General features: G+C 45.9%; 3 protein-coding genes across 4 annotated transcripts; 2 read left to right on the forward strand and 1 right to left on the reverse strand.

The window, feature by feature from the left end:
* The first annotated feature begins 877 nt into the window (after positions 1 to 877).
* On the forward strand, positions 878 to 11,565 carry HDAC8 (histone deacetylase 8). The gene is made up of 11 exons (XM_060249734.1): positions 878 to 1,014; positions 2,965 to 3,017; positions 3,423 to 3,553; positions 3,706 to 3,847; positions 4,379 to 4,491; positions 5,891 to 5,968; positions 6,786 to 6,894; positions 7,840 to 8,012; positions 8,799 to 8,893; positions 10,083 to 10,188; positions 11,128 to 11,565. The coding sequence occupies exons 1-11, from the start codon at positions 925 to 927 to the stop codon at positions 11,148 to 11,150; spliced, it is 1,113 nt and encodes a 370-aa protein (XP_060105717.1). The 5' UTR covers positions 878 to 924; the 3' UTR covers positions 11,151 to 11,565.
* A 2,826-nt stretch (positions 11,566 to 14,391) lies between these two features.
* RPS4X (ribosomal protein S4 X-linked) lies at positions 14,392 to 20,003 on the forward strand. The gene is made up of 7 exons (XM_060249277.1): positions 14,392 to 14,479; positions 15,451 to 15,528; positions 17,382 to 17,562; positions 18,386 to 18,483; positions 18,877 to 19,048; positions 19,363 to 19,520; positions 19,838 to 20,003. Exons 1-7 carry the CDS (start codon positions 14,477 to 14,479, stop codon positions 19,937 to 19,939), a joined length of 792 nt encoding a protein of 263 aa, XP_060105260.1. The 5' UTR covers positions 14,392 to 14,476; the 3' UTR covers positions 19,940 to 20,003.
* Positions 20,004 to 21,462: 1,459 nt separating this feature from the next.
* Positions 21,463 to 25,143, reverse strand: LOC132579573 (serine/threonine-protein kinase Nek5-like). 2 transcript variants are annotated; one of them, XM_060250028.1, is made up of 3 exons: positions 23,722 to 25,143; positions 22,588 to 22,734; positions 21,463 to 22,171 (listed from the first exon to the last, which is right to left on the reverse strand). In XM_060250028.1, exons 1-3 carry the CDS (start codon positions 24,863 to 24,865, stop codon positions 22,035 to 22,037), a joined length of 1,428 nt encoding a protein of 475 aa, XP_060106011.1. In that variant the 5' UTR covers positions 24,866 to 25,143; the 3' UTR covers positions 21,463 to 22,034. The 2 variants fall into 2 exon arrangements, with proteins under 2 accessions (XP_060106011.1, XP_060106013.1); XM_060250030.1 differs by lacking the exon at positions 22,588 to 22,734 and having other exon boundaries at positions 23,722 to 25,140.
* Between the last annotated feature and the right edge of the window lie 428 nt (positions 25,144 to 25,571).

Below are 25,571 nucleotides of genomic sequence, written 5' to 3' on the forward strand. Positions count from 1 at the left end.
TACCTTTAGAATCCAGATTAACTGTCAATCAAGAAATTGGATGGTCCTGACGATACCAGACCCTTCCTTTTTCTGACCAGAAAACTCTTGTCACTGCATTATTAGGTCAGGAATACCCTCCAGGACCTTGGAGCTACAGGTCATATCTAGATGTTTTGACTTTTTTTTTTTAATTTTTAGACTTTGAGACTGGAACTCAAATGTAAACAGTTCTTTTTTGTGCAGGGTACATTGTCAGACTTGAAAAGCCTCCTGCAATGCCTTATGGGAGACAACCAAGCAGAGGCATAAGCAAACTCAGGTCACTACACAAAACTCCTCGTCTTGCCTACAATTCTGCCATATTACACCTAGGGCCCAATTTGGAGACTATCTTGGTAGACCCTTGTAAAGGATTATTTGGCAAAATGTCTTGCTCCATCAAATAGGTTACCACAGGAAACCAAGGTGCTATGACTTGCTTTTCATGTGGTAGGGATATATTAGATTTGGAACATGCTAATTTACTTACTTACAATCCAAATTGTTTGTGTCCAATTCTGAAAAGAAGGAATATATTCAACCACTTATAAGCTATCAATGTTTTAGCAATTGAGAGTAGAAAAGAGATTATATCTTTCTTTAAAACTTCAGTTTTTGATCTTTTCCAGGATTCTAGCAGGATTCTAGCATTTTAAAAAACAAACACTTGCGCATACTCAGTTACCCGCCGCCTATTGTAATGAAAGCCGTGGAGATGATCAACGGCTTTAAGACCGCGTCAGAATTTCCTTCAGCCAGAATTTAGAAAGTGGTTTCCCTCCCAATGGAAACTACCTTTCCCAGAATTCCGCGCTAGAGGAAGTTCTTCCCCCGCAACAGCGCTCGGGCTGCAACCTGTGTTGCTAGCCCGGAAGCAGCCGACCAGGTGGCTGCGGGGGTCAAATGGCGGAGCTGTCGGCCCCACCACCGGTGTACGTGTACAGCCCCGAGTACGTCGCGCGGTGTGACGTCCTCTGCAAAGTCCCCCGGAGGGTGCGTGGCCGGAAGTGGGGCGGAGGGGGGGGGCGGTCGAGAGGATAGGGGATAAAGCATCTCCACTTTGGTCACGGGAACAAATACATCGCCGGTTAGAAGGGGTTGGTGCAATAGCCGTAGCTGCTACTGCTGTACGGGGGGAGCTATCGTGGTCCTTAGCAGGTCTTGCACTCAGCTATTAAGGAGCTTCGGCTTTCTTGGCCAAGCTCAAACTCTCACACACGCCCCAGCGAGGGCAAAGCAAAACAACAGTTTTACTGCTTTTTGTTTTCCTCTTTCCTTTAAAAGAGCGGCGTCTACGGTTTTCTGCCCCTCGCTTTTATCCTCACTATTACTAGGCCGAGGTAATAAGGCTACTGAGCGAGAACGGTTGGCTTGAGGTGATCCAGCCATGGCTGAGAAAGGATTTGAACCTGGATCTTCCAAAAACTCTAGCCACTGCTCCTGGTCTCTCTCTCCTCTCCCGTCCCAGTTAATAGCACTTGTGGGGAAAGCTTAAAAGAGGTGTGAGAAAACACCCCTCACCTCGCTGCTTTGAGGAATCGCTCGAGCCAGGTCTGAACAATCGAGAGCTGTTCCAGTGTGTCTAGAATTTCAGACGCATCAGAAGCTACATTAAAACAGGAGAAACGAGACCATGTGCAATAGGTGCTGGATCATTCTGCTTTGGCAGTTGCATGGTGTAAGAGGTGCAGATTGAACTGGTACTGGTGTTTCTGTATGTGGAAACTGCACCCCCTAACTGTCTGTTGTGAATCTGGAAATGGCCTCTTGGATGAATGGGCCAGCTGGGCAGAGAGCTGTTTTAAAAAGCCATTTTTTAGTCCAGACTTCAGTGCAATTATATCCTTTGGAAGAAGTGCCACAAACACCTGCTTTTTGCAGTCCAGTGTGATTCCTCACAGAGTGATTGCCTGAATGGAGAAACTTAATATCTGCTTGAGACTTCAAAGTACAGATTGGAGGTCTGGACTGTGATGCTTAAACCAAGGGCAGCTTTTCTGTACACTATATGGGTCAGGGATGGCTTCTGTAGATCCTTGCAGTAGATTCATGGGCTGAGTTCTTTTTGTCTGCTAGCAGAGGGGGATAACATGAGCACAATTTGGTATTGTGACGGACAGATTACTTAGCTGTGTGTGCGTGCTTATGCATTGATGCACTGAATGAGAAGAGCATGCTGAGCTTGGAGGTACTGTAAAGCCAACTGAATTCTTCTCGGAATCAGCACTGTGTAGTGGTTAGAGTAGGATCTGGGAAACCCAAGTTTAAATTCCAACTCTGCCATGGAAGCCTGTCTGATTGCACACTCAGCCTGGCAACTTCCTGGGTTGTTATGAAGAACTTTCCTTTTTTACCCTTACAAATTTTGAGCAGCAGAAGACACTTTTTTTTTTAATGCAAGTGCTAAAAGAACAGACAAATTTTGCAATTGCTAGAGTGATCTTAGGATCCTTATCACTTATCAAAAGAGCCAGGGATTCTGGAGTATGGGGGGATGATTGGTTGAATAAAGGCTTAATATAGTAATTCCTCAGTCTCAAAAAATCTGTATTCTAGCAGAGCATGAAAGGATGTATCAATCCTGTTATGGTCACAAGGCCAGATTCTATCAGTGTAGGGTCTATTCAGAAATCTCCCTCGCAAAACCATTGTAGGTATAATGTTCAGTCTTGCAAACAAAAAAACCTCTGCAATAATGTGGGTTGGTAAGATAGTACATATGGGGGGGAATATTTTAGGTAAGAAAGACCAAAAAATAGGGGTGAGCATACTCTGGGCTCTCAGGTTCAAACTACCACTGTTGATTGTTATGAGGATAAAATGGAGAAGGTGATCATGTTGTAAGCCACTCTGGGTCCCCACTGGGAAGAAAAGTAGGGTATAAATGAACTTAAGCATTTTTAAAGAGATCAGTTGCTCTCTTTTCACATCTCTCCCTTACAGGCCAGTATGGTGCATTCCTTGATCAAAGCATACTCCCTACTTGATCACATGAGGTAGGTTGAGCAGTATAGCTTACTGGGGACCTGCTATATCTGTTTAAAAATTATGAAGGAATATTTTAAAAAGTAAAGAAAGTTGTGAAAGTTTCTGCCAGTTGCTGTGAGGTTTTGGTCGAATTTTCTGTTATCTGGATGCTACTGTTATGGACAACTCATATAAGTTGTACAATTCATTTGGTCAGAATTGAGTGTGATGTCACCTTAGAGCCAAAAAACTTGTATGTGGATAGGGAGACACAAGGAAGCATTCTCTGACCAGTTGCTGAGAGGGTCCTAGTGTCCCACCTTGCATGTACCCTGTTCTCTTGGCCCTGAGCCTTGTCCAGGCTACTTCTTTCGATTCTGGTTGTGATGCAAGCAGCAAGCTTTGCTTCTCTCCCTCCTTCTTGATTTTCTTAGAATAGTCCGGCCCAAAGTGGCCTCCATGGAAGAGATGGGCAGCTTTCATACTGATGCCTACTTACAGCATTTACAGAAGGTCAGCGAGGAGGGTGATGATGACCACCCAGAATCTGTGGATTATGGCCTAGGTGAGGAGCTCATGGCCTAGGTGAGTCCCACGCCAGAAGGCAGGGCAGTGCATCTGAGTGGAAGGGTTCTGGGCGGTCAGTGTGCTGGGGACCCACTTACACCAGGGGCCCCTTCATGCCTCACTTCAGCCCTGCATCCGTGATCTCTGCAGGTTATGACTGCCCTGCCACAGAGGGGATCTTTGACTATGCAGCTGCTGTGGGAGGAGCCACCATTACAGCAGCGGAGTGTCTGGTGGACGGCAAATGCAAAGTAGCAATCAACTGGCCTGGAGGGTGGCATCATGCCAAGAAGTAAGGAAGCATCTCCTTGTCTCATCTTTTCTAACTGGTGTCTGAATTATGCCCATCAGACTGCATCATTTCCCCCGAATGAGTAGCAGAAGGAGAAACAGCACTATGATAGGGAGAGTTACATTCCTATGTATTTTTGGAGTGGGAAAGAAGGTTAGATGAACAGAATGAGCAGCAGCTGTGATGTGAGCATACGGAGCTCCTAAGAAGAGGAGACTGAGGCCTAGCTTGCTACAGTTGTTCCTGAGCCCCCTTTGACCCAGATTACCTGCTTCAGAAGCTGAGGTCTATCTTGCCTGGCAGAGTGGGCAACTTGCTCTCTAGACATGTGTTTCCATCCGCTAGTTAGCTGCTGACTCATCTTTTTTTCTCTTCACTGCCTCCTTTTTCAAAAAGGTAATTTTTCTCATAAGAAGCGCTGTCTCCTCTCTATCCAGAAAATGATACAGAAGGTTGGGTTCATCAGCTGTACAGGATTAATTTGGCAGCTGCTAACAGGTCTATCTCTCACTAGTGATGTTTTGTTTGCAGAGATGAAGCTTCTGGCTTCTGTTATTTGAATGATGCTGTTTTGGGCATCCTGCGGCTGCGGAAGAAATTTGACCGTGTCCTCTATGTGGACCTGGATTTGCATCATGGGGATGGTAAGGACCCTCCTGACACGGGCTTTGTTGTTGCCTTCATCACCCCACCACCCAAAAAAGTCTTTTGAGAAAAATCTTCTTGAAATGAGGTGGGCCAAATAAGGATTCTTACGGCCCAACAGAGAACTTGAGGACTGCCACTCTAATCCTTTGCCCCATCCTCCCAGTACATTAAGGGGACTTCGGGTGATTTTACCCTAGTTGGTGGGGACATTCATTGAGTAAAGGGCTCTTCTCTCTTAGCTAGTTGTACATAGTGTAGCAAAGATCCATGTTTGTCTGAAGCAGCAGAACAAAGTTGGAGTCCAGGGGCACCTTTAAGACCAACAAAGTTTTATTCAAAGAATAAGCTTATGTGTGAACACACACTTCCTCAGATACCAATGAAATGGAATTTACTGGTCCATACATATAAGGCTGAGGTTGAGCAGCAAATTAGCATACAACATATAATGAAGGTCTTTTAACAGATGCAAACAAGAATAACAATCTCCAATGTTGACATATTTACTTACTTCACTGTTTTTCCCTAGAATTAAATCTAAACAATGGTGACCTTGTAAGCTTAATTTGTTGTTCCTGTCTGCATCTGTTAAAAAAATCTTCATTATGTTACATGTTAAGTCGCTATTCAACCTCTGCCTTATATGTATGGACCAGTACATTCCATTTCATTGTATGTGAGGAAGTGTGCATACACATGAAAGCTCATACCTTGAATAAAACCTTGTTGGTCTTAAAGGTGCCAGTGGACTCAACCTTTGTTTATAGTGAAGGAAAGTCAGCATAGCTATGTAGAACATGCTGCTTTTTGCATAGAGAATAGAACATCCTCTTGGTTTAGGTGGGAGTCTGGGTTGCAGCTCCAAGGGAACCTTGTTTCAACTTTGGACAAATCCAGTAGTTGCCTGGCAGGAATGAGGCCTCATTTATATCTGGTTTCACAATTTCTGCTGCTCTGACTTTTATGGCATGTTTCATTTTTTGGTACATTTCTTCCCTTGTCACCTCCTGTTTTCTTTTTGGTTTGTGCTGTAGTGTCTAGGAGACCCCCCCATACTTCCCACAGTTTAGTGTATATTAAAGTTGTCTTAATTTATGGACTGCCCAATTCTGGGGATAGCAGTTGCACAAGGCAGGATCTTCTGATACAAGTTCACACCACTTCCAGCTTTTCAAAGTCAGGACTCATTCAGGCCATGTTTGAACTTGGCTTCAGATGGGCATGAAGTTGGATCAGCTTCTTGTCCACATAGGTCTCTTCCATTCTATATGTAGCTCCAAGAATGGCTCTTCTTGGGCTGCGCTCCAGTATGTTGTCCATGCACAGCTGATACCATATTGTATGCAGAGAGGTTAGCATCTCCTTCTTTGTCTGTCTTTTTTCTTGCCCACTCAGGTGTTGAAGATGCTTTCAGTTTCACCTCCAAAGTCATGACGGTCTCTCTGCACAAATTTTCACCAGGGTTTTTCCCAGGCAAGTGATCCCTTGTTACACTGAGAACTTCTTCATTTCATCTGTGATTCTCCTTCCATTATTGTCCTTCCCACCATCCCTCTCCAAGATCCTCTGCTTCTGGTGAGGGAAATGGGATGCAGGAACCCTAATGTGTTTAGTAGTTTGCATCTTGCAACATGCAGAAACATATGAGGCTTCTTTCTATACAGATATCTATAGCGTGCAAGAGACAGGCCATTTCTTTAGCTGTCTGTTTTCCCTTTGATTTGCACCTGTCATTTTGGTTTTCCTGGGTAGTGTTCCCAGAGTTGAGTGTGTGGCTGCTGGTCCTTGGATTTATGTGTCACAACTTTTGCTCTGCCAAAGTCTTTCCGGTTTTTGCCAGATCAGTTTCATTATGAAGTATGAGGCTGCCTTGGACCACTGGCTCATCCTTACCTGCAGAGGAGTATAGGATGTGTTGAACCCACAGTTAGAATGATGCAGCACTTCAAAGAATGTCCTAGAACTGGTCTTGTAGAGCTCTGGAGACTGCATTGTCAGTACTGTGGACCAGGGCAAGACAAGGGACTTAGAACATAGGGTGCCTAGAGAGACCATCCCATATTCCAGAGGGTATGAGTGAGCTCTGGTGCTGCCATTCTGTTTCATTCAAGCCCAGAAATCCTTACTTTGGGAACTGGCATTGTCCTCAGTCTGGTTAACTTTCTGTCTCACTTTATTCAAGACACTTGCAGAGCACATGGTGGTGACCCTTACTTAGTATGTTTGACTAGACAGAAGGCATCCTTTCTCATTTATCCGAGTCTGACATCCTCTTTTCTGTCTTGTACAGGAACAGGAGACGTGACTGACGTGGGCCTGGGGAAAGGGCGCTATTACAGTGTCAATGTGCCCATCCAGGATGGTGTCCAAGATGAGAGATACTATCAGATATGTGAGACGTAAGAGTCAGAGAACCCTAGTTAGAGCTGGAAGCAGCCTTATAAGCCATCTAGTCCAAATTGCCACCCCTCTCCCCACACATTGCAAAAATGCAGAGTTTGAATGTAATGGACAGATGCTGTCCAGACTCAGCGGCTAAGACCTCCAGTGAGAGAGAGAGAGCTCTCTCCATAATTGGTTCCATGTGTCTGCTCATCTATGCAACTTCCTCTGAGGCCATTGAAACAGAATGTGTGTCCTCGTCCAAAGTCTTCCCTGGATCATGAGCTTTTCCTCTTATCTACCCTAACCCCCTCTCTTCCCTACTTAACCTTTTGTCTACCTGCTTACTTTGGGGGATTAGCATTCTTTGCATTGCCTAACATGCTGTTGGCACTCAACCTGTGTTTTAAAGCGAACAGTATCTAGTCAGAAGGTGAAGGGGTTATCCTTTCCAGCTCCACTGTATTAAAAGAGAATCTATTCCAGGTAAGTCTCTAGGATTGCCTTTGAACACTCTTAGAGTCTGTATGTGTGAGATTTGGAAAGGTTTATGACTTTTTGCCGCTCCCTAGGGGGCTTCTCAGATTTCGGTTTTCACTAGAGAAATTTGAGAATTTGGCTTTTCCTGGCCTGCCCTTATGGCCTCCCTCACTCGCCCTCCTTTGATGTACATGAATCATGTGACATTTTTCCTCCAAATTCTCAGCAACAAAGGGGCACTTTATACTTCTTGTTTCTGGGGGAAGAATGTGACCTCAATTTGCCTGCTCACAGCTTCCCTGCATATGTGAGGCACATTGTTGTTTGGGCCAGGATTTCTAATAGTGCAGTAAACCTAGAGTTTCATGTGGTGCTTAAAATGACAAAGGACTCGAGGTGCCCATTCTTTGATGTTCAGTGATACACTGTCTTAGTACCCTTTCCAAAGCATGCAATGTAATTGCCTGACTTCTTGCTTGCAGGGTACTGAAGGAGGTCTACGTGGCATTCAACCCCGAAGCTGTGGTTCTGCAGTTGGGAGCTGATACTATTGCTGGTGACCCCATGTGCTCATTTAACCTGACCCCTGTGGGTGTTGGCTGGTGCTTGAAGTATGTGCTGCAATGGCAGCTGCCAACCCTAATTCTGGGAGGAGGTGAGTTGGAGGAGGTTGATTATGAGTTTCATGTAATGGCTAATGGAGGAGATTGGTTATGATTCCGATGTAATGGCTAATGGGCACTGGCCATAATCCAGCAGGAAGTTCTATGCTGCTCTGCTGTTCATCTCCCAGTCCTTTCAGTAGGACTTGCAGGGGAGGCCTTCCTTCAGGATTGTTTCTCTGGTGTCCATTTCCCTAGTCCCTGAACTGAGGGTGATTCCAGGAAATTCTCTATGGGATTAGTTTCCTTGGAGTCAAGGTTAGCTTTAAGGCAGGTGACTGTATTCAGGGATCTTCATGCATGCACAAAGTGCCTTTTGCTGCCACTGCTTGTAGCTCCTATGGAGAATGAAGGGCTTTCAGATCAGGACAGGTGAGCCCCAGAAATAGTCCAAGTAGGTGTTTCGCCATTGACCATTAAGGCTTGCAGTTGATGTTATTTAAATGTTTGAACTAAATTCTTGGGATCCCATGACAGCTACCAAATTACAGACATAATATATTTGATATCTGTATGGATACCTCAACCCTTCACTGTAGGTTGTTGAGGTGGTATCAGGTTCATTTCAGCCAGTCTGACTTCCTGGTGCCTTTAGCGAGCTTGCAGAATCCAGGTGGTACAAATATTGCCTGTGCCATGCCTGTGTTTCTAGGGCAGAATGAAACCCTGTATTTATCTGGAGTACATATGCAAAGGGATGTTCCTGCTTGCCACCAATTCCCATCATGATTGCCTGTCTTTCTGCCTCTTCATGACCTGACATTCTTTCCTGGACACAGGAGGATACCATCTGGCCAACACAGCGCGCTGCTGGGCGTATCTGACTGCAGTCATTCTGGGGAGAACGCTGTCCTCTGAAATCCCAGATCACGAGGTGAGGCTCTGATGTGGCTGCTGTTCCTCTGTACACAAAAGCAGGGTCATTCCAGGACCTGGCCATTCGATACAGTCTTGTTGAGAAGTGATCCAATAACAACAGCACACTGTTTCTGCAGCAGCAGACTGGCTGGTTCTATTTTAAAAAACAAACCTGAGACAATCTGCATCTTTTTCCAGAGGTTTTCAGATGCCAGTCAGATTTCCTGGGCTTTCCTATTTACATAAAGAACCCTTTGGTATTAAAGACAAACAAACCGCCTGCCCCCAAACGCTTACGCTACCTTGATTTATGTCTGAGTCTTTTGTTCTGGGGTAGCATAGACAATGAGGGCATAAATAGATGTGACATTTGGAGATCCATGAATGGATGTCCTGCAGTTTTTCAACTACTAAATGGTAGCATGATAGGGGCCCTAAATATGAACTGGGGGAGGGGTTAATTGCTATCCAATGGTGTTTTCCTGTTGTTAGTTGACTACCCAGAGATGCTCTTTCTCCTCTCAGTCAAACATACAGGTTCTATACAGCTTGCCCACTGTCCCATTCATATCCTGCCTGCCCCTATAGTATCTTCCTTGAACATTGAAATGTCAGAAATAAATATGACACCTACATTCAGGATATGATTCAGCATGTTCAGCTCAAACCTTTGCATCCATTTTCAGGTAAAGAAAATGCAAAATTCAGATTCTGCTGAAATGCTGGGGTGAAAGTTGGTTTGTACATTCATGGTGCAGTATTTTCATATCTGGCTCTGTCAGCAGCTTGATTTCTGTGCCCATTTTCAAAGAAGGCCATGACAGGTGTAAAAAAACACTCGAATACAATGCCTGCAGGTGTCTCAATTGTGCTTTCCCGACTGAGAAGTCCAGATAGGCAAACTTTTTACTGAAAACACCTGCATGCAATCGTCGCTGTCAATAGAAACAGAGGTGAAAACGGGTCTGCTCGTGAGAAGGAGACCAAGGGGTGAAGGGCAGGGGAAAGAATGCAGGGGGGCAGAAAGGATTGGGTTTTTCTTCTCCTTATGGGGAGGGAAGCAGCCTTTTTTCCTTGCCCATCAGAGATCCAGCTGGGATGGGGGAGGGAGATTGCTGGGCTTTGTTTGCTTTCCCCCAAGACCTGCCATAGATAGTGCAGCATTTCCCTTCCTTATCCTTTCTTCCCCTCGGGTCCCTTTCCAGTTCTTCACAGAATATGGCCCTGATTACGTGTTGGAAATCACACCAAGCTGCAGGCCAGACCGCAACGATCCTCCGAGAATCCAGGACATACTCAACTGTGTAAAAGGTGAGGCCTCTAGCAGAACAGACCCCTCCTTGCTGGGGGCGAAAGGGGAGACTGGGAAGCCTCTTGGTGAAGTCACTGAGCTTGGCCTCTCCTTCTGCATTTGAGGGTGGAGTTCATGTTGGGCTCTCCGCAGGTACTGATGGAAGTGCTCCCTCCCCCCCTCACATTCAACAAAGCATTCTTGCATCCAGCAGCATTTAAACAGCACTTATTGCATAACTCCTTGTTGAACCCCCTTTTCCAGAGGCTTTATCAGCTGGGAATGGGATTCTTTTCTGAAATACAGCAGCTAGGAATTGGAGGAGGGGTCTTTGGCAGCAGAATAACATGATGCAGATCAGCCCTCAAATCCTTGTCACTGTCTTCATTCATAAAATGCTGTCTTTCAAGTGCAGAAGCCTTTAAAACTTATGCCTGTTCCACCAGGACAGCAGCTTTGGGTGGCATGGTGCTCTCAGGGCCAAGCTGCCTCAAACACTGGGGATCTCTGTTCAGATACCCAGACATGCAAAAAGCATCTGTGGATTCCTGATCTCTATTGGACCCATAGCATCAGGGAAAAGAGGTTTAACTTTTCTCACTCCCTTTTGTACTTCAGTGCTGTTGTCACCAGTTAAATCCCCACTCCCAGTTGCTGTCAGCTCCCCGTGGAAAGGACAGATAAAATACCAATAGGTGACTTCCTTCTCTGCTCAGGCACAAAACAGCTGGGGAGGGATGTATGAACCCTTTTTTCCTTATCCTGCAAACCCAGATTTATTTCCCCTCTCCTTCCCCCAGTGGCTGTGCTTTGTGGGGAAAATGCCATAAGTAATTTGACCCTCCAAGTTCCCTCTCTGTGTGACCCTCCTCTCCCACCCCTCACCCCCACTTATTGTGGTTGACTGAGCCTCCACCTCCGTGCTGAGAAGGGCTAAGCAGATGTTGCTCTGTTTGCAGGGAATTTGAAGCATGTGGTTTAGAAGGAAAAGGATGGCTCCCCAATTGAGAATGATGCAGTTTGCTGCTGCCAGGGGACTTTGGAAGAAGATGCTGCCACCCCACTGCTCCAGGGACTCTACGTGACCATTGATACTGTTGACAACCCACTTTTTAAAAGAAGTAGCATGGGGAGGGGGGCTTGCTATGATGGTTTTTAAGAAGCGAGGTAGCATTTCCATGTGTGGCTTTGGTGCTCAGTTTTTTACCTTGTTATCTACCTTGTGGGGACCACTGGTACAGCTTGCCTGTCTCAAGGGAGGGGGGCGCTATACCACTAGGGATGAGGGAGTGGGGCCTTGGGCCTTCTGCCTCTTGGAATGGCTGCCTCCTCGTTAGTGGGAGAGAAATAGCTTTTAAAAACTGTTTGAATTTAAAATAAAGTATTTGATATATTTGTTGCCTGGCTTCTTGCATAATCCTTGAGATGTTCTGCTGATTTCTCATACCACAGTGGGCTTGGCACAGTTCCCCTTTGCTTTCTTTCAGCTATGTAGCAGGCATATATATTTCTCAGTTTCCATAGCAACCCACGCATGTTCGATGTTAGATAATCTTCTTTCATTGTATAGTGTTGTGGGCAGGGACTTGGAGGGCACAAAGCCCTGGTGGCAGGGACAGAGAGACCCTCAAAACACCTACTGAAGCTCCCAGCCGCCTTCAATCCATTAGAGATTAAACATGTCTTAAAGAGAGTCTTGCACCGTGCACCACCTTGGGCCATGTTTGAACCTGGTTCCAAGATTTGTTTTTAATTGTACTTAATTTGTAATCTGCCTATCTGACTGAGACTTGAGGTGGGTTACAGAATTAGTTTAAAGGTCAGGCCTAATATATACAACTGATCATTCAGAATAGGAGGGTCCTTACCGTTGTTTGAAGATCACCTTTTCATTCATGAGACTCCTATTTTGAGATTGTGAAGCTGGTCCAAGTTTAGTGCAAGATGCTGGTTATTGCCTTTTAAAGCCCTCCATGGCAGGGGCCATCTCTCTCAGTACGAATCCCTGTAGCAGCTTCAGTCTTTCCAACAGTCTCTCTTATCCTTGGTCCAAGCAAGCAAAATATGCTGCAGTCCCACCCTATCCAGCCTGTTTGAGGCCATTAGGAATGCTCTCACCTTTCTGTTCTTAAAGAAGCTTTGCAAGGTGAGCTCATTAGGAGGCCATTTGAAGATGCATAGTGGTGCAGTTTTATATCTGGATTTATTTCTAGCTTCTTATAATGTGAAACTGTAACTGCATTTTTGGTACACAGTTTTGGATCCTGTTTTGGAAGAGAAGTAGGTTATACATTTTTCGGGGGCTAATGCTGATTTGACACCCCCCCCCCCCCACTTTCCTTCCCCATACTTATTTTTTAAAGAAATTTCAATTAAATGTTGGGGGAAATGGAAGATTTCATGTTGATCCAGCCAGTGTTTTCACTCCATCTCAGCTAATTCCCTCCTTACTTGCAGCACCCTATGTGGCTTTTGTCTCACCAGCATAGCATTGGGGTGGGGTCAAAGGTGACCCACTTTACCCCTTTTCACCTGTGGAAAAGCATGTTGGATCCCAATCCTGAGTTTTTGGAGGGGCCAGTTTAAGTGCATAAGTAGTTACCTGAGTTTACTGATATGTATATAATAAAAATTAACTGCAGTGAGTGGTCTTAGTTATTTGCAAGTCTTTGTAGAATTTGGAATTCTGACAGGAAAATCAGCTAAAGTGAACAGAGGGAGGGGGTCCATACGCTTGTATGCAATGCATTTTATTTGGAGTCTGTGCATGTAGGTATTCCAGTTGTGGCAGGTGCTCGGGGGGGATTTCCATGGCTGAGGCTGAGGGAGAAAGTGCAGTCAAACTCTCTACTCACGACCCAAGTTCGATCCCAGCAGAAGCTGGGTTCAGGTAGCCAGCTCGAGGTTGACTCAGCCTTCCATCCTTCCGAGGTTGGTAAAAGGAGTACCCAGCTTGCTGGAGGGAAAGTGTAGATGACCGGGGAAGGCAATGGCAAACCACCCCATAAAAAGTCTGCTGTGAAAACATTGTGAAAGCAATGTCACCCCAGAGTCGGAAATGACAGGGGACTACCTTTACCTTTTTTTTTACATACTTAATTCACATCTTCTAGTATATTTCCCTCTTCCTGCACTCCTTTATTTCAGTAAAACAGTTTCCCATCAGACAGAGTCCCTAATGAAAATATGCATATGAATAAAAATCTCCCTCCTACAGAGAAACATGCACTTCAGTATACTAACTACCAGGGATCGCTTTCACTGATGTCTCCTTTCTGCCATGGGATTCTGGGGTTGAATTTGCACCAAGCAAGAGCTGTACCCAACACCCTCTAAATCAATGAATTCTGAAACACATTCTATAACACACACACCTTTTTAATTAAGATCCAGCTTGATTAATAGTTTGGAAGATTTAAAAGCTTGCTTAGTGTTCTGGGTTGTTTTGGTTGATTGCAGGGCTTTTTTTGAGCAGGAACGCACAGGAATGCAGTTCTGGCTGGCTTGGCATCAGGGGGTGTGGTCTAATATGCAAATACATTCATGCTGTAAAACAATGGTGATGTTAGAGGGTGTGGCCTAATATGCAAATGAGTTCCTGCTGGGCTTTTTCTGCAGAGAAAGCCCTGGTTGGTTGTAATAAAAACATGACACAACTGTTGTTTTTTGGAATTTTACTATTGGCTTACCTACACTTCTTGTTTGAATGTACTTGTCAGTTGTGTCACCCCATAAGCGGACGATGGGGTCCATCAATACAACCCTCTGGTGTCAAATATGGCCAACTAGATGCTGTTGGACACACCGGTTTATGGCGTGCAGGATATGGAGAGTCTAAGATGGGCCAAACTTGTTTAACATAAAAGCTGCACAGAATAAACATCAGATGAAGGAAAGAAGGAAGGAAGGAAAATAGAGGGGGATGGAGAGGTGGAAAAAAACAACTTTAAATGCATTCTCCAAGCCACTGGCTGGCTTGGCTTGGAGAAGTGATTTAATGAGAGAAATGCCTCTTCCAAGTCAGGGGACAGGGCGATGGGAGCTTAGCCACTCCTGTTCTAAGAGCTTGAAGAATATCTTCCCTGTGAGCTTCCCTATGAGTTATCGGTGAATGTGAGAGACTGGAACGGATTTCTTGTTGCTTAGAAATACCGGCACGAAGAAACAGCCCTGACCGTGGCGGTGGCCACTAGGTGGCGCTGCTCACCACCCTCTCCGCCTTCGTCTAAGTGGTTCGTAGGCTGGCCAACAGGGCGGATATCCGCCTCGGAACGGAAGTGGCGGGCCTTTTCCCACCAGAGCGCGGCCATGGTGAGTATGAGTCTTGTGATTCTCTTGTCTTGAGATCGGTCCCCATCTGCGGCGTTGCCCGGAGCGAGGCATCCCCGGATCCGTCCTAAGCAGCGGGCGACTGTTCCCCACTCGGGGTTGCCGGTATTGGGATAGGGCGTCCTTTGTCTCCAGCACCATGAAGGGCTCTGGCTACGGGGCCTAAAACCAGCATCTGAGTAGATAAACAGAGTTGAACATACCTCTAACTGTTGTTAATCTACGTCGTCTGTGCAGACCTACAATGTGGGGCTGCACAGCAAGACGAACGATGAGCAGCAACTTTCCTTCCCACCCCCAGATGGCCTTGAAGGCGTACTGAAGGTTTGGTGAGCCCTTGAGCGGCTCGGGGTTCTCTTCCGAAGGACTGTGTTAGATAGGGGCAAGGCAAAATCTGTGATATTTCAGCGGTTAAGGATGTGGAGAACTCATTCCAAAATTCTAAGGTGAACTTTAATTGGAGGGGGGAGTTCCCATTCGTTTTCCTCGCCACAGATCTATCAGATGGGATGGGTAAAGAGTCCATACTTTTTACACTACATAATGTAGCGTTAAGGATGTCTGGACTAGAGTCAGGGAGGCCTGGGTTCAGATGCCACCTCTGATGCAAACCTCACTTGGTGAAGATCCAGTCCCACTTTTTATTTCATAGGATTATTGAGAGGGTGGCGGAGGGAAAAAGTTTGATGCTTCCCTGACCCTTTTCAGGGAACGCATGGGCTAAAATAGATACTTAACAAATTATCTACATATGGTGAAGTGGGACTTGACTGAGGCTCTCAAAAGCTTGTGCTGTAAAAAATGTTTTCGGTTTCAGGGTACTGTAGGGCATTTGTTACTTTGGCTGCTACTTGGGAAGTAAGGCACACTGTCTCTCTGAGGTAATTGGGGCTGCAAGAGGCAGTTTCTTTCATCAAAGCAAAAATGTAACTTGTTTCTTCTGATTCTCTTAGGCTCGTGGACCTAAGAAGCACCTGAAGCGCGTGGCAGCTCCAAAGCACTGGATGCTGGATAAACTGACGGGAGTCTTTGTAAGAACACTGCATGTGTCACTTTGCCTTTCTTTGCAAAGGGAGGGCCATCAATTTGGTTCAGTTCTGCTGTTTGGAAACTATCACTGTTTGCATTGATGCTCCCTGAGGTTGCTGCTTTTTTTACTGCTTCAATGTCTTATGGTAATTGTTTGCAAACGGTCCAGTTGGGGCAATTTCCGCCTGACTGGAGGTCACCACTGAACTGTGCTGGTCTCCTAAAGCCTGCATTTGTGGATTTAATTGTAAACTGCAGAGAGAAAACATCACTGGAGCCTACTGTAATTGTGAAGGAAACTGGTCCAATGCTGGGCTGTAGTTTTGAGGGGGTTATTTATTAATTAAATTATTCACGCTTTGCCTCTTACTGTGGGTTCAAGTTGATTTGAGCAGCTGTGGTTGTAATTAATGTTTTGTCTGTGGGCATGATGTTGATGCCTGGAGCATCTTTCTACTCGTTTGAAGAATGTGGTCTGAATCTGTTGTTTCATGTTTTTGCAGATTTAAACGCTTCTATATTAGAGACAAAATTTACATAAGTTAGACCCTGAGAGAGGGAGAGATACTGACAGGCTATTTTATGGTTTTGTTATAAGTGTGGCTATATATGTAGTTAATTCATACAAGGTGTGAGTTGTATAGTGTGTAAGATTTTAGTCTTGGCAGTTTTTTAAAAATAAAGTAGGTAGGATATATGTAGGCACCGTGTGATTTGAGTCTTTGGAAGGGCCAAGAGATCTTTGATCACTCTTCTGCATACCTAGTTTGGGTAGACACTGTGGAGCAAATCTAGTTTGATCTTTGTTTTCCTATAAGGAAAACTGTAGCTTACCTCTATATATACCTTCGACATGTGGCCTCCACCTAGGGATACCTAAATCCACAGATTGGGACCACACCAACACTAGATCTATTTTCTGTAACTTGGGGCACTCCCCAGGTTTGTAGAAAAATCTGAAAACTTTAAAAAAGTTACACAGATTTAAATTCCCCTCAAAATTGTTTGTGCATGAACAAGCAACACACTTATCAGTTGAGCTGGTAGTGGTGGCCCCTGCAGGTATCCCCACTAGGTCCAGCCTCCATGGTGGAGCATGCTAGGTGTGGCTGTGGGCCTGGCTGCCATGGCAGTAGACATCAGGAGTGGCTTGGTAGACACTGGGCCAAGCCACAGTGGTGGTGAATGCTAGGAGAGGTTGCAGCTATGGAAGCAGTACACTTTGGGAGCAACTCTGGGCCTGACTGCGTGGCAGAGGACTCCAGGAAAGACTGGGGCCAGCAGTTGTTGAGGACTCTGAGAGCTGCTCCAGACTCAGAGCAGCTTCCAGGCACCACAGCTATTGCCAACGGGCATAAGCTGGATGGAGAAGAGATGGGATTCTCCCCCCATGGCGTCTTACAGGTCTCACACTTTTGAACGTGTTTTCTGCAGAGTTACTGCTCTTCCTTCACCCTTCTATCTGTTGAGGCAGGAGGGCTTCCTAGCAACGTTATGCTAATGTTTCTATTAAAACTGAGACTGATGCAGACCTGCAGTGTATATTAGGGTGCAGAGTGGTGTCCATGCTAGATAAGACTGCATTTGTGAACTCTGAAGAGGCAAGTTCCAGTGATTTTGAAATGAAGAACCTGTTGGGATGTTTTTACATTAAGAGTCGTGTCTGAGCTCTAGATTCTTGAACTTAGTATGCTGTGAAGGAGCTTAGTAGAGTACTTTAGCCAATTCCTTTGGAGAAAGGAAAATAGGGTATCCTTGTGAAGGAGTCCCAAGTCATCTTCCTTGCTTTTTTGGAGGTTGTTTTGCTGGAATATGATCACTTGCTCATGGCTCTCCATGGCCTTTATATTTCTAGGCACCTCGTCCATCTACAGGTCCCCACAAACTAAGGGAGTGCCTCCCACTCATCATCTTCCTTAGGAACAGGCTTAAGTATGCCCTGACTGGTGATGAAGTCAAGAAGATCTGCATGCAGAGATTTATCAAGATTGATGGCAAAGTCCGTACAGATATCACCTACCCTGCTGGCTTCATGGGTGAGTGGAGACTGGACTCTGGATCAGTAAAGGGGTAGTGGAATTGGGGCAGGGAGGGAGCACACTTTCTCCCTGGACTGCTTTGATAGCTGCTGATTTGGGACCTATATTCACAATCACCACTGCACACATTTGGCTAAAGAAGGCAAGTATCCTGCTTAGTTAAGAAAACTGTCAACAGCCTCATTCTGTGTTGCAGATTTGATTGTGAATAAGGCATGCGACTTAACTGCAGTTAGTGAAGCAAAGCTTCCATAACTGCTGCATAACACATCTGGCCTGTTGTGGAACAGTGCATCCATTGGTAATCTAGTTTGATTTTTTTCCAGAAGACTTCTAATTATGAAAGCTGGCCAGTGTCTCTGAAACTTTATTTAGTTTTTGGATGTTGTGGGAAGTGCATTTCTCAGTTTTATAGAATCATACCTCCAAGGTCATCTAGTCCAAGCCCTTGCACAATGCAGGAAATTAACAAATACCTCCTGCCCCACCACACCTGCTCCATACCCAGATGATGGTAAAAAATAATCAGGATCCCTGGCAAAGCTGGCCTGGAGAGAAATTGCTGCCTGACCCCAAAGTGGAAGGAGCATCAGCAGAAGATACACAAAAATATTCTTTCAGTCCTGTTGGAAAGTCTCTGCCTTTCTGCAGCTTAGGCTGGCTGATGAATTGGCAAGAGTTTCTTTCTTCTGGAGGTGTGCTGTATTTTACTTGGGTGTTCTGAATGTATGTTGTATCAAAGTTATTACAACATGTCAACTATCTGAAGAGGACAGGACATGGAAGGGTATGTTTTTGACTTGTATGTTCTTTTTGTCAGATGTAATCAGCATTGAGAAGACAGCAGAACACTTCCGCCTTGTTTATGACACGAAAGGCCGCTTTGCTGTTCACAGAATCACCCCAGAAGAGGCAAAGGTATGCCCTTGGTCTTGTCAGTGTTTAGGATAGTTTGGCAGCTCTGGAATGTAGTGGTCTGGGTGTTAATTGCATCTAGCTATTTGGTCATGTCTCAAGTTTGCAGGAAAGAGCTTGGCTTGCTCTGGGGATTGTTGGTAGTCCTTTAAATTAACATTTTTAAGCTATTAGGGGATACAGTTGTTTGTGCAAAAATCTGTATGTGATGGTCATGTTTGCCATCCATAAAAAGTGAGAGCCCTTTAATTGGCAAAAAGTTATCTTCCTAGACTGACAGTGGAGCTGTCTTAAAAATTATAAAAAGCGGACAGCTACGGTATCCTGCCTGGGGATGGGGGACTTCCTGCATAAGAATCTTCTTGTTGCAACTATTCATCTGGTTTGTCTTTGCAGTACAAACTGTGCAAAGTGAGGAAGATCTTTGTAGGCACCAAGGGAATCCCTCACCTTGTGACTCATGATGCCAGGACCATCCGCTATCCAGACCCCCTCATCAAGGTGAATGACACCATCCAGATCGAGTTGGAGACTGGCAAAATCACAGACTTCATTAAGTTTGACACAGGTTTGTTTTCTGAGCTTGTTGAGGGTGATTCTCTGGTTGAGGGTGACTGACAGAAGATCAGAACTGTTGGTCTTTGAGCCATAGCTGGAAAGCTTTGTCTTAGGAAAAAAAATGTGTGGGGACTGTCTGTCTGGCTTGCTGCAATTGGAGTCTTGTGCTAAGTGTGCCTGCAGCAGATAGTGGAAGGCTGAGGACATGGGGTGCTTGAGAGGCTGGAGACATACTGTGACTGCTGGCTGGATTTAGTCTTTGCGTAAGGAAATAGGGCTCTGTACACAGGGGGTTCTGATAATTTACTTGCCTTTCCACCACAGGTAACTTGTGCATGGTGACTGGTGGGGCTAACTTGGGTCGTATCGGTGTGATCACCAACCGGGAGAGACATCCTGGTTCATTTGATGTGGTTCATGTGAAGGATGCCAACGGCAACAGTTTTGCTACCAGATTGTCCAACATCTTTGTTATTGGCAAGGTAAGAGACTTTTCATGAGTGGAGGGGGAAGGGCTTTGGGCTGTTACCTACCTGGTTCTGTAGGTTTGGTTGCTACAAAACTGGCCTGCGTGGGGGTGCATTTTGTAGTGCATGCCAGAGCGCCTTCTGCACTAGCCTCTGTATAGCCAGCAGGACTGGTGTCAGGGAATGGGGAGGGGAATCCACAGGAGTGCTTATTCTTATGTGGAAGAGCTGTTGATATTCTGTGTGGTCTGTCTTGGATCCCACTCTTCTCTAAGGAAGGAGGAGCAGGGGTCACTGGTTCCAGATTGTGACTTCTCACCTTGTTGCTTTAGGGTAACAAGCCTTGGATCTCTCTTCCTCGCGGAAAGGGAATCCGTCTCACCATTGCTGAAGAGAGAGACAAGAGGTTGGCAGCCAAACAAAGCAGTGGCTGAGCCCCCGGAATATTGGAACAGAGACCCACCCAAAGCTCCTTTGACAAATAAAACCTTTCCCAAACATTGCTTGAGATATTTCTTCCCTCTCTTGACATTCTCATATTGATTTGAGGCAGAATCCCCTCAAATGGTAAAATTGACTGCTTGACTTTCAGTTAGAAAAGGCTGATGTTTCAGTCAGATAGAAAAACTGCATCTTCACTCCTGCAGAGGTAAGGCCAATCAAGTGCTGCATCTTATGCTACTGAAAATAAAATCAGTGTCATCAGTTATGTCTAAGGCAGGGTCCAATCACATCTGTCTACAAATCTGTCTGTATTTTGCAGATCAGTGTGAATTCCTGGCTACGTGAAGGCTAGGTATCCTGTAGCATACTAACCATGTTTCCTGGCAGATACAGCAGTTAAAGGCAGCTCCTCTGGCACTGGCAATGCTGTTGGGCCTAGTGGTACAAGACAAGGTGACAGATATGGCTTATTTAAAGTATACCTCTCCTGAGTTGAGCCCAAAAATGGTTTACATTGTTCTACTCTCCACTTTATCTTCACAAACAGTTCCATGAAGTAAGTTAGGCTAATTGTGTGTGACTGGCTTTGGGTCACCCAGCAAGTTTTTTGGAGCTTCAGACTAGGCATGGGCATGAATCAGGTCAGCAAATGGTGCTACACACAAAAATTGGGGTTTTTGGGTGGTTCATCTGTGTCGTTATCAGCGAAGGATCCTCACGTGCCATGACATGCCCAACATGATGACACCTGGAAGTAATGTTATTGTGCTGAGCATGTCGCTGGGGGGGCACAGTTACTTGGGGAAAAACTATGGTTATCATAGAGTTTCCCCCCAAGTGATAAGAGTGTTCCCCTGGCGATGTGCTCAGCGTGATAACATCACTTCCAGGTGATGTCAGGGCTGCTGCACACCTTCCTGAACCAAATCGGGTAACCCAATGAACCATGACATGAACCACCATTTTTGCATTCTGTGCCCATCCCTAGTTCAGACCTTGGTCTCTCAGATCCTAGTCAGACACCTTCACCCCATCACTGCCTCCCAGATTGATATACGCATCCCCTGGATCCAAGGCTTTCTTTTGTTCTATCCGGCAAAGTATAATGCTTGACAAAGAATAGTGCTTGTGTCCTGTCCCATTCCCCACCCTTTGGCAAGTGTAATTTTTTAAAGACACTTGGGCCATAGAGACTGTCTATTCTTTGGTTAAACTGTCTTCTTACAGTCCACAGAGGCCTGTGCCCTTGCTTTACATGTAGCCCCAGAGTAGAAAGGCTGCTAGAGGCTGTCAATGTAGGTAGCCCCCTTAAGCCTGCTCATTAGAGATGGCCTTGCCTGTTCTCACTTCCCTTAGTGTTTTTGCAATGGACTTTGACAATTACATATTTCAGACAACTACTTATCTCTTCCCATTCCTTATCCTTGGCTATCTCTAAATTGTTGAACATGAGACTCACAGAAATGCTTTTCAGACAGCCATTGCCTGTATGACATGACTGATTATCCAACAATTAAAAGTGTCCAAATTTTATTGATGAAAGGATTGGAGACATAGCATGTGAGGGAGTATCACTTTGGGGTTTCTTCTGGAAAGAGGCAGTGATCTGGGGGCATATAAGATGCCAAAGATGTGGGAGCTAGGCAAAGGAATCGGGTTGATTGCTGGAAACCACTGGTTGGAATGAAGCAGTGTGATTGTTGGCGGCCGTTGACAGATCAGAGTCACCTTGAGTGAAGGATATATTGTAGAAATGAGGTGTATTGTGTGGGAGTGAGAACCACACACTCCAGAGTTGACTTTCAATATTTCTGTCATGCAAACTGGGAGGGAGATGCTGTGTTGGGTCCTGTGTGAGTCACTGGCCCTTGCAGCAGCGCGTCTGGGGTGGTGGTGGTCAGATGATCCCATCACTGTGCCTGAGAGCCTCTGAGAGGGGAAGTTTGCTCCTGAGAAATGAGGGTGAGTTGCACAGCTCTTTCCACAGCAGCAAAACAGTTACCTTTTGTAACCAGCTCCTGTTGCTAGAGCACAATAGACTACCCACGGGATGCCCCAACTTGCATTCCTCCATGCTCCATTCCTCTAGGTGTTTTCCAGGTCCAGGCTTTGGAGCAGGTAACAAGTTTCCAGGTGTGCAGAGTCCCATTGGTGCTCAGTTTCAGGTTGGAAGCCTTTGCACAGAAAGCTGTTTTCCTCACTTCCACAGCTGGTGTCCTCACCTTTAAAGAAGAACAGTCTAGTTGAAGTAGTGCTCTTTATGGGACCCTGACTGCTTAGCTGTCCAGGTGGGAAAAGGCTTGGTTGTACTTTGGATGGGGGAGGTTTCTAGTCTTCAAGAAGCTGGAAGATTTGATTTTAGGTTGCAAGGAGGATGCAAGCAATTGCCACTCCTGGAGAGAAGCATAACAATGATTTGAGGGCTGGGCTGCAACCTCTTATCAATGGGTGGAGTAGGTAAAGTAATGGAGAACCCAGATGGGCGTGATGAGGCACAGGTAAGGTTCTCTTCCCCTCTTTTGTAGGGAGGGGAGCAGAGGTGGCTGGAATGAAGCCATCTGTGTGGAGCAAGGTATTTCATTGAAGTACAATATCCCTCACTGCCTAGTACAAATACAGAGTTTCTCACCCACCTTACCTCCGTATGGCTGTGGCTTTTTCAGAGGGGAGGAGGCCTTGGCCTCCTGCAGGCTGCACAGAAGGCCATTCTCTGCTTCCTCCAGGCCTTCGTCCGAGTCCTCAAAGTCCTCGGGATAATTGGTTGACTCCCAGTCATCCTCAGAGCCTGCAGGAATAACAGGACAGTTATTGGCACCAGTGAGCAAAAGGGGAAGGGAGGTTTAGTGAGTATCATAATAGTGCCCCCTCCCTTACTATTCAGCAATCTCCTCAATGTATGAGAGGAAACTAAATTAGATTCCAGTGTGGGTTAATTTACAGTGGGTACACCTGTGCTGCTTACATCTCTTCTGCCAGTAAACATCTCTTGGATGGCTTCGGGGAGGGGGGGGACTGCCTCGTCTAGGTATTATAGGGTGGAGAATCCCTCAGCTGTTGGAACCAGAATCCCTGTTCCAGCAGCTGTCAAAATGGCCAAAGGGAAACAAAACAGATGGGACCTGACATGACAGTACTCTGATCGAGGAAGCAAGGCTCCTGCCTCCAATTTTGGGGCCTGAAAGCTTTGTCCTGTCTTGGGAATTCCTGAAGAGAGAGACAGGAGCCGCAGATGGGTCCAGTAGTGAAAGCCTAGAGAACCAGAGTCCTGTTGAGGACTTGCCCACAAAAGAATTGGAGCTTGATTCAGCCTAGAAGTGGTAGTCCTGTGTAGTTGCATGAGAGACATCTTCATATGCTGCTAGGATCAGCCCTGCATACTTTTTGAGAGTGCTGGGGTTTTTTAGAAGCCAGTGTGGTATAGTGATTATGTCTGCCTAGGTCGGATTTGGGAGACCCAGGTTTGAATCCCAGCTCTGCCACAGCATCTTCTTGTTGACTTTGGTCAGTCACTCTCAGCCTAATCTAGCTTGCAAGGCTGACTCATTGTAAGGATAAAATTGAGGAAGAATGCTTTAAACTCCTTTGGGTTCTACCTGATGAGAAAAGCAGCAGGGGAATGCACTTGTAGGAATTACTGACATTTGCAGGAAAGCACTTTGGTTCTTGATTACTTTGACTCATTAAAGACCCCAGCCCATGTGGGCTGTCTTGCTTTCCTTTCAACTGTAATCTGTTGGTCCATTCTTTTGCTAAACCTTCACCCACCCCTTACCAGTCTCAGTGGGTGTTCCTGTGGTCTTGATAGCCTCCTCATCTGAACTGCTGCTGATTGAGGAAGTGCTTGTGTTTTCAAAGTCTTCTGAGTAATCGGAACTACAGCTTGGGGTGCTAGAGACATCATCTGGGTCATGGTGTTCAATGTTCTGCTGGTGAGAACGAACTGGGCCAGATACTACAATTGAGTCTGTGTCACCTGCATAGCCCAGTGGCCCCGTCTGGTGAAGTCCATGTGGGCCAAGCCCACTACTGTCTCCATCATGTGATGCTTCCAGATGCGGTTTGTTCAGGAGCTGGATTTCTTGTTGGAGAAGGAAGAGTCTGAGGTGCTCCTGAACATACGGGATGTTGAGGATGGCACCAGCACTGGGCCTCTCCTCTGGGTTCTTTTGTAGGATAACTCGGACCAAGCAGTGCAGAGGTTCTGAGTAACACTCCGGGACAGGAGCATAATCCTCTTTCACTATCTTATTAAATAAGCTGCCCAAACTGAAGCCAGTAAAGGGAGGCTTCAGGGCACACAGCTCAAAAAGAACACAGCCCAATGCCCAGACATCGGCTTTAGAACTGTAGGGAACGTCTGTGCAGAGCTCAGGGCTCAGGTAATAAGGTGTGCCCACAAAGGTGCTTGCCATGTCTATTGTGCTATCCATCACCTTGGAGATGCCGAAGTCCCCCAGTTTCAGTAGCTGCATCCTTGTGAGGAACACGTTAGAGGCCTTGATGTCTCGATGCAGGATTTTCAATGAATGGATGTACTGGACCGCCATGGTCAGCTGCACAAACCACTCCATGATGGTGGCCTCTGGGAAGTAGCCCTCTTTCTTCAGCCGGATGTACTCATCCAGGGCCCCACCATCACAGTAGTCTTGGACTATGAAGATGTGCTGCTGCTCGACATCAAAGAAATGGTCATGGCATGCCACCACGTGGGGATGCTGCAGGGTACTCAGGATGGCCACTTCCTGCAACACCGCTTCCTTGCTCTGCAGCCTCTTACTTGGGTTCATCTTGACCTTCTTCACGGCAAACAGCTGTGTTGTCCTCGTGTTCCTCATCAGAAAAACCTCAGCGCTTCCACCCTGGCCAATCCTGAGGATTTTCTCGTAGTTCTCCATTCTCCCTAGGAGAAACACCATGTCAGGTGACCATGGTTAGGAGCCACCCCCACTGCCCCATTGCCCCCCCTTTGTGCTATTGGCCTTGAGGAGGGAAGGACAGGTGGGTGGGGGGGTGCAGGGGGAGGGGGGTCTCCAGAAGGAGGAGCTTTTTATGCTATCATCTTGACTTTGGCTTGGACCAGAGTGGGAGCATCAAGGCTGATGTCATTGGCTGAGGACAGAGATCCTGGATGAGAGCAACCAGGGACAAGGACTACATCATAGAAGGGACTGTGACACTGGGACCCCAATGTTCTCTGGGCTGCTGTGGCAAGGCTGCTGCTACTGGGGTAGGGAAACGGTGCAAGAGGCCTGCTTATACTTGGAGTTGTGGGCATGACCCTTTCCAGCACATAACATTAAATGAACATGTGTTTGAGGCATGTAGGAAGCACCTGTAAACAGCATGCTGTACTAGAGGGGCATTTGGTTTGCTCCTGCAAGGCAATCCCAGGATTTTATTTTTTATTTGTGTTATTTATAGTCCATCTTTCTCACAGGAACTCAAGATGGATTTATGTATAGTGAGTAATGAGACAGAATATTCAATAATTAATACATTAGGATATTAGAGGGCTGGAGACCAGAAAGACCAGGAGCAAGTGTTAATGTGCCATATTAAGTGGTACAAAAATTACATAACCAGATCTATGTTATATACAGCAGAAAAGGCCACAAGTCCTGC

The sequence above is a fragment of the Heteronotia binoei genome, chromosome 11 (genome assembly GCF_032191835.1).
Source record: "Heteronotia binoei isolate CCM8104 ecotype False Entrance Well chromosome 11, APGP_CSIRO_Hbin_v1, whole genome shotgun sequence".
NCBI classification, from domain to species: domain Eukaryota; kingdom Metazoa; phylum Chordata; class Lepidosauria; order Squamata; family Gekkonidae; genus Heteronotia; species Heteronotia binoei.

What these genes read in the sequence shown, in the direction of transcription:
- HDAC8 (XM_060249734.1), top strand. Translation starts at nt 925, where the DNA reads ATGGCGGAGCTGTCGGCCCCACCACCGGTGTACGTGTACAGCCCCGAG. An exon ending in AACCCTAATTCTGGGAGGAG is followed by an intron (nt 8,013 to 8,798) that starts GTGAGTTGGAGG and finishes TCCTGGACACAG; the next exon opens with GAGGATACCATCTGGCCAAC. An exon ending in CTGAAATCCCAGATCACGAG is followed by an intron (nt 8,894 to 10,082) that starts GTGAGGCTCTGA and finishes GTCCCTTTCCAG; the next exon opens with TTCTTCACAGAATATGGCCC.
- RPS4X (XM_060249277.1), top strand. An exon ending in CTTCATTAAGTTTGACACAG is followed by an intron (nt 19,049 to 19,362) that starts GTTTGTTTTCTG and finishes TTTCCACCACAG; the next exon opens with GTAACTTGTGCATGGTGACT. An exon ending in ACATCTTTGTTATTGGCAAG is followed by an intron (nt 19,521 to 19,837) that starts GTAAGAGACTTT and finishes TTGTTGCTTTAG; the next exon opens with GGTAACAAGCCTTGGATCTC.
- LOC132579573 (XM_060250028.1), bottom strand. Translation starts at nt 24,865, where the DNA reads ATGGTGTTTCTCCTAGGGAGAATGGAGAACTACGAGAAAATCCTCAGG. An exon ending in AGGAACACCCACTGAGACTG is followed by an intron (nt 22,735 to 23,721) that starts GTAAGGGGTGGG and finishes TTATTCCTGCAG; the next exon opens with GCTCTGAGGATGACTGGGAG. An exon ending in AAAGCCACAGCCATACGGAG is followed by an intron (nt 22,172 to 22,587) that starts GTAAGGTGGGTG and finishes TCTTCTTTAAAG; the next exon opens with GTGAGGACACCAGCTGTGGA.